Below are 8045 nucleotides of genomic sequence, written 5' to 3'. Positions count from 1 at the left end.
GGGGGGATAGGGAAAGAGATGTGGTGTAAACTGAAAAAAATAAAGGCAGAAAAGGGTAACATGTTAACAGAAACAAAAAACACGAATGAGATGCTAGTTCCTCCAGAACGTCATAAAACACTTTTAAACCTATATATGACTTATTGTTCTTCGGGGAAAAAAGAGGCATAAAAGAAGTAGCTCCTCCCACTTTCTTTGGTCATTATTGAGTTTGGGTAGAAAGACAAACAACAAAACATTCATTTAGTGCAGGAAAAGGGCAAGAAAGAGAGACAGAACGGAAGAAAAGAAATAATATACTCCATTATGTTACCCTCCAACCACATCCTCACTGGTTCAGTTTTGAATTTGAGTGTAAAGATGCACGACATGAACAATAAAACAACCACTCAAGTGCAAGGAAAAGGAAGAAAGAGAGACAGAGAAAAGATAAAGAAGTAGTAGCCCTAGTGTCCTTTCCAACCACCCACTCACCTGGGTCAGTTTAGAGTTTTTGAGTTTGAGTAAAAAAGAAGCCCATGAACAATAAAACAACCATTTGAGTACAAATGAAAAGCAAGAAGAGAGACAGAGAAAAATTAAAGAAGTAGTAGCTCCCAGTGTCCCCCTCCAACCGCCCACTCACTTGAGTTTGGGTTTAATAGAGAGAAGCACATGATCACGAATGCCGCAATTTCTTACAAATAAAAACGACAAGAGATACAAAGTGAAAGAAAAAAGTAGAAGCTCCCTGTGTCACCCTCCGACCGCCCACTCACCTTGGTCAGATTTGAGTTCGAGTTGGAGTAGAGAGAAGCATATGAACAAGAAGACAATCATTTCAGTGCAAGGAAACAGTAAGGAAGAGAGACAGAGAAAAATTAAAAATGTAGTTGCCCCCACTGTCCCCCGCAAACCATCCGCTCACCTGGGTTAATTTTGAGTTTGGGTTTGAGTAGACACAGGCATTTGAACAAGATTACAACCAATGGGTGTAAGGAAAAGGCAAGAAAGAAAAGAAACAGTAGCCCACAGTGTCACCCTCCAACCGCCCACTCACCTGGGTCATGGAATGGAACAAGGACGTAGTTGTACAACGGCTTCTCCCGCCTGGTCAGCGCGTCTTGCAGGATCTCCGCGGCGCCCTTAATCACCTGCACCAGGTCGTCGTACATGGATCCTGTAATGTCAAACACAAACGCCAAGGACGCTCCTAACGGGTTGTCCGGGTCGGGGACCTGCTGGTCCTGTTGTGACGTCACCGGGGTCACCAAACACATGAAGGCTAGAGTCAAACACAGACAGGCCAGCCTGCTGCTGTCTAGCCACGTCATAGCGCGGGCTGGACGAGAGTTTGATCGAACATGACGCGAGTGGGATTCCATACTCGGGCTGCTGTAAGGAAGACGTTTTTCGGGAAATTCCGTATCGCAGCTGAGGTGACGTTCTGACGTCGAGAGACGAGAGTTATCGTCTCTTCGTGACGTCATGATGGTCCTCGAAGTTCCAATTTGACAAAAGGAACAATAATTCTGCGAGATTGTGAAGAATGAAATACGTTGTGGACTCCTTGGAAATCAAGCCGAGACCTACAGAAGGTGTGGATCTCTTAAGTGAAGACAAACGTCGTTAAGGTCGTGGTGGAAGCATTGTTCCAGGGGGTTCCAGAAATGCTCCGAGGTGAAAAGACAGCAGTACCACAAGTTTTGGTCACTTGTATGTGTGTGAGAATTGTCTAGGTGCGCCAACGGTCTGTCTCACGTTCACTGCGTTATCGGGGCATTCATCTGAGAGGATAAAAGTATAAAGAATTAAATCAGGGTAAACTATATCAAGATATTGGACACCAACTGAAAGTATAGATTGTGAAGCTCATAGAGCTTGCTGTTGAGTGGGGATTTGCGCCATACAAATGCTATCTATTATTGTTATTATTATTATTATTATTATTATTATTATTATTATTATTATTATTATTATTATAAAAAGAAAACTAGGAAGACCAACTAGGAAGACCAATTTTAAGCTATAGAGGCACACTAAGGGATGAGGCAATCACTCTGGGATTAGATTTGCCGAAATTGGAGGACGTGGCCAGGGACAGGCAAGCGTGGCGTCGACTGCTCTCAGACTTATTAACCTGACGGTACAGGGAGAGATTAAGTAAGTTAGTAAGTAAGTACGTAAGTAAGTAAGTACGTAAGTATGTAAGTTAGTAAGTAAGTAAGTAAGTAAGTAAGTAAGTAAGTAAGTAAGTAAGTAAGTAAGTATGTAAGTAAGTAAGTTAGTAAGTAAAGAAGTAAGTAAATAAGTAAGTAAACAATAATTTCCACCTGTATTTTGTTTTATTTTTGGCAAGTGTTTTACGGCGCTCACAACTGCATAGGGCCATATGAGCACACGTTGCAGCCTTCTGATTGGAGATTGTGTTCCTTTCAAACTTTTTGTTTTTCCTTTATTTTTTCTTCTTCAAGTGCCAGATCAAAAGAACATCTGCTGTGGTCATGGTTCGCATCGTCATTTTACTCTGCTCGGATGCACTAAAAACGTATACTATTCCGGTCTTTTCCGGTCACCAATCTGCTCAAGTTCTTTAAGCGTAAAGGGATTTTGTGTCTACCTCTGCCTCTTTTACCTTCTGTTTTTCCAGTGAAACCAAATCTACGGACTAAGTCAAATGGAAATATAATTATGGAAGGAGGCTGCTTAAACCTTACCTTCCAGGGCTAACCTGGATTGCGTTTGATTTTACATCCAGTCAAAAAGACACACTAGGTAAATTAATGTATTCCTCATAGAATTCACACTATACAAGACACAGCGTATAAATGCTACATAAGAGGTGTAGATGATGTGAATATATCGTTGGCTACAATATCAATGCCTGTGTCATTTGGTTTTCACAAGTCTAGCAGTGCACCTGTCAGGAAAAAGAACATAATATAAACACAACATGATTTTTAAAAGTATAGGATGTTCATATAAAATCTTTTCTCATGGATTAAACATTGTAAACGGAACTTTTTCATAGGAAATCTTCGTATCAGGGCATCATCAACAACAAGTTAGAGCAAAAACCTGACCCGTTTGCTTCGTGAGTCTATTAAACATTTCGCTATCATCCTTAATTAAAAACATAAATTTTGCTTCTCTGTAGATCGATCATTCAGACACAAAAGTTATAACCAAGTCAGACTCTTTGCTAATGTTTATGATACAGACAATTGCTTTAAAACACTTCCATCTACGTATCCCCCCTTCCCTATGTTCACTTTTCTTTTCTAGACTTGGTCAGGTAATAAAGAAAAATCCCAATATCGCAATGTTTCAGCCTTGCAGACGATAAAGAGAAAAGCTAACAGATTACTTCAACCATATGAACGTTAAGAAGACACAGGAAAACCAACAACGTACAGAAACGAAGTAAGTGCAAAAGAGTTCTGTTCTTACTGAGATCCAGAAGCCCCGAGTTCCTTCCCGACCGGCAAAACAATAATTTCCAGGGCATTAGCAACACTCATCAATAAGAAACCCGGTCTCTCTCTGTCAAACGGGAAGTAGGCAGCATCGGTTAAACGAGCTTGCTTATCACTCGCACATTCCTTGAGGTCAGAATTTTCACAGCTCTCTGCCCCTTCTACGCCTATTCCACCCCCAACCCACCTCTCTCAACCCCTCTCCCGTATTTCCCGCCCCTTGAATTTCGCAGTTGTCTGCCTCTTCTCCATCACTTCTCCATCACTTCCCCCTCCCTCATAATCCACACAGTAGCCTACCCAAATCTCTTCTCCTCTTTTCACTCATACATAATGAAAGTGAACGTAAAATCCTTTTTTTATCTTTCAGTTCCCTCTTCCGGACGAACAAACTAACATTTAAAAAATAATTTAAAACTCGAGACGGAAAACTGTTTCTTTTCTTTTTTTGGTCGTTTCTATTTAGGCAACATGCGCTCATAAAAGTCAGTCCCATCCTCTGAGAAAGGAACTCAACAGCAATGAGCCGGTTTTTTGTATCGGCCCATCAAGGGTAAGTGCACTTGGAGCGTTGTCTACTCCGGGAAAGTCTTAACAATTTAGGATGTGAGCGAGTAAAGGGATTTTAGTGCACTGTCAAAACGAGAGGGTTCTTTACGATCTTCTACCGAATTCACCGCTTTATCGTTGGTTCACCATATGTGGCCTTGGGGGAGACTGTAACGACATTCTTTGGAGAAAATGAAATCGAACAAGGCAGTTCTGAAAGATGCCAGAGTGGGACGGTCACTAATATATACACCTGATTAAGAGGAAACACATTATGCAGTTCCTATAGAACGATTAAGTCGACATACAGGCCTTCAACGTATTACTTTCACTCACAAAATCGACGGAAAAGAGGCAGAAATATACATAGAATAATTACCTTAGAGAACTTGAACAGATGGGTGAAAGGAAAAGATCACAAAAAGAGGATACTGTAGATATCTCATTTCGAACATCCAAACAGAACATTGAGAGGCTAAACATGGTCCCATGATCTTGCACTGGAAGAGGTAGCAGAACCTTTTTTGCAGACGCTTGCTGCAGTATTATTAAAGTAGTTGTTGGTAGCTATTTATTGTGTACTCTTTTAGTAGAGCAAACAAGCACAATTTTATGGCCCTTCTTCAAGTACTGTAAGTCGAAACATAAATGCATATAGCAGAAATACGATGAAACTCTTTCAAAGTCATATTCTATTGACCACCTTTGTATCGATGGCAACACAGAAGTCTAATGTTAAAAAAAAGGCTGATATAATAAAATAAAAGTATGACTTGTATCGACAAAAGTCAAGCGCTGTGAAAATGTTAACCGTGTGTCTGTTACATAGGTTCTGTTTAATCATCTAGGAAAGAAGATACTGTCTATTAACTCAAACACCCTGAACAGAATAACAGAAGAAGAATCCAGTGGAGATCATAATAACTACGTTTTATTCTTTAGTTTACCATGGTGGGCGAGAGAGAGAGAGAGAGAGAGAGAGAGAGAGAGAGAGAGAGAGAGAGAGAGAGAGAGAGAGAGAGAGAGAATGGGGAAAGAAGGAGAGGGGGTGGACAAAGAGAAGAGGTGGGTTAAAGGAAAAAGAGGCGCATCAGAATGTCAAAGGACAAAGGAAGCAATGCTGAGGTCTCTTCAAAACAATCGGTTACACGATTCTCTTTGGGCAAGGTAGATATAAAAAAGGATATATATAATTCCAAATACAAATAGGGGCAAGACATGAAATGAATGACTGGAGGAAAAGGGGGAATGGGAAAAGTTGGAATATGTATTTCCGAGGTATACTTTGAGTTATTGGGCTTAATATAGTCACAGAGTGTTGGCAAGAGTTATTTGGTTCAATGCCAGTCGAATATTATTGATAAAGGCCATCGTTTCATACATTAAGTATTGGATTTCCCTTCAGAATCATATCAAAATCGTCTCACATTTCTTAATGTCAAATGTGCTTGCCCTTATAACGAACGTTTCCTTTACAACGAGCGTTTGAGTGGTGATTTATTCTCATGTGTTTTGAAACAAGAAGTTTACAAAATATACGTGATGGGAAAAACTGTTAGCAGACAAAGACGCTGGGTTACAACAAGACAAAAAATACGTTTACGTTCTGAGGCGAAAGCGTAGTTTAAGATCGAGGAAGCAGCCATTACGCAAAGCAAAACCATTAGCAAGAAAATTAACTCACTGAGGATGCAGAGACCGGAACCAGAAATACCGGAACACAAATATAGTGCAGCGAGCAAACATTCGCTTGCGTCCCCTGAGTGCCGAGACGAGGTTGCTCATCAGAAGGCAATCGTCTAACAAAAACAACCGGCGCCCTCTAACGGCAATAGCCAACAGCTGTGTCGATCAGGCCCGCGCCACTTTCGCAGTGCGCATGTCAAAAATGAGAGCTAATGAACTGCTTTGAAGGAAGGAAATTTAAGCGCTGTGTTAAGTAGCAACACCGCCGAGAGACCTATAATAGACAGCCTCTGAAGCAGACTTGAAACGGTGGAACCGGAAAAGGGTAACTTTTTTTTTTTTTGACTAACCATTTTTTTGCTCATATAACTGTACACTTCCCTTTGGAGAAAAACTGTTACTTTAAAATAGCAGGATATTTGTAAATCTCAGTTAGTTTTGTTGAGTTTATGTTGGGTAGACGGAAAAGGGGGTGAGGGGTAGAACGGGGTAGGTATACAATTGGCTTCATGGATTTCGAACGACTTATTACTGTTGCACATTCACTTTCCAGTCAAGGTTTTTGAAAGAAAGTCAAAACTGTTTTGGGAAGGAATAATTAGTTGGATTGGTTAACAGCTATGAGTGGAAAGAGGGTATAACGTAGTACCCTATGTTCACTCAAAAGGCGAGTATCGCAAAAAAAAAAAGTGGGGGGGGGGAGAGAAAGGAAAAAACATCTTCTGTCTCGTTTCACACTCCTGCACCTTATTCTTTTTGTTTCTTTTTTAAAAGTCAAGTCATGGGTATACCTGGCTCCGTCCTAATAGGCAAATAAGTTCCAGATAATGGCTTCAAAGGCCTACTTTTGACTTTTGAAACTTTTTCGACATTGGACCTCTGCCTTCAGAAATAAAAAATACACCTGAACTAATTTGACGTTTTATCTTCTTTGAAATCAAATCTCTTGAGTTGAGCTTGAAAAATGAAGAGCAGGTCTGCAAGATTCTTTTAAATACATCTCGACTAAGTCCAATAAGAAAAGACAGAGACAGAACTCCCAGTCAATCATGACGATATGCGTATGTCTCAAGTGCGTTCATTTATTCGTGTTTGTTAAGAGAAGCATATAGACAGAATAAAAGCCATTAAAATTCAGTACTTAGTAATAGTATAACGGAAAGACAGACACAGCAGAGAGAAAGAACAAACGTAGAACCTACGATAGTAGTTCCCACCAACAATTCATTGTCTCTAGTACATTTGAAATTATAGTCATATTAATAATGCCAAGTACGGGCATGTATAAGACAAGCACATGTGCAAATGGCTACTTCCCTTTTCACTACCTCAGAATTATTAAGTTCTAACCTAACTGACATTTTTCGGCCGTTTTTGAGTTACTCAGACAATGAAGTCAGAAACGAAATTGATTTGACTGCTCTATCAAAATCGTAAGATTACTCGGAGTATATTCAAGATATTCAAAGAATTGCTTTCGAAAAATATTTGGCATGATGTGAAACTCAAAGTTTTTGACGTCAAATTTCTCACAACTAGGTACTAAGAAGATGGAGGTTTGTCATTCTGAGGTAGCAATTTCCTCCCTTGCATATTCGTTCCAATATTATAATGACACTGTGTAAGAAACATCAGTTGTCTGATATATCCACTTCGTTCTTCAAAAAAATGGGCAGCTGTACGTCTAAAACAGTTTCCAGAGTGTTTGGGTCACGACTCTGAACTTTGTAACATCTTGGTTGTACCTACATGTAATGTCCCATATGCTTTCTCACACCAGGTGTAATATCATTTCTTCTTATAAAAGTACAACAGTTTTTAAAGTATAGCAATTGCTTTCTTTGCCGTTGCTCCCAGAAGACCAGAAGACATGATTCCGATTCCCAGGTTTTCTATCCAATGTTTTAGTACAAGTACTTCTACTGGGATGCTGTATCTTATCCAGCTGCTAGGGGCGGCAAGGGAGGGGGTGGGGGGGGGGGGGTCATAAATCATCCAAATTGTGTCAGTACTTACAAAATATATCAATTTAGTTAACAGATGATTTGTTTGTTTTTTTATTTGTCATGTGCGCACCATAAAACCGGATGCATTTCCGCCCAAGCACTACTTTTTAACGACCCCAGACTCGGAAAGGAGTGTCTGCAGTACGCTTACAGTCATAATGTGGCAGACTAAAGTACTGTTCGAGGATGCCAGGTACCGAACTAGGTTCAGGGCTATACTACCGGAGTCTGCGCTGGGTCGGTTAGGCGCTCCGTGCGCTGTCGTGGGCAGGAGACCTGAGTTCGATTTCCCCGTGGGGAGAAATTTTATTGAGTCTCTAGGTCTATCTGCAAGGAATGTGTGTGTATC

General features: G+C 40.4%; 1 protein-coding gene across 1 annotated transcript in view; it reads right to left on the bottom strand.

Moving 5' to 3' along the window:
- Positions 1-1766, bottom strand: part of LOC101857206 (hemicentin-1) — a gene marked incomplete in the record, with an annotated part of 120102 nt that extends 118336 nt beyond the window's left edge. The window contains 1 exon segment of the mRNA XM_013087487.2: positions 1040-1766. Within this exon segment, the coding sequence (XP_012942941.1) occupies positions 1040-1469 (430 nt within the window).
- Positions 1767-8045: the final 6279 nt, after the last annotated feature.

Source organism: Aplysia californica, unplaced genomic scaffold (genome assembly GCF_000002075.1).
Source record: "Aplysia californica isolate F4 #8 unplaced genomic scaffold, AplCal3.0 scaffold00593, whole genome shotgun sequence".
Lineage (NCBI taxonomy): Eukaryota > Metazoa > Mollusca > Gastropoda > Aplysiida > Aplysiidae > Aplysia > Aplysia californica.
This window is presented reverse-complemented; position numbering and strand designations above follow the sequence as displayed.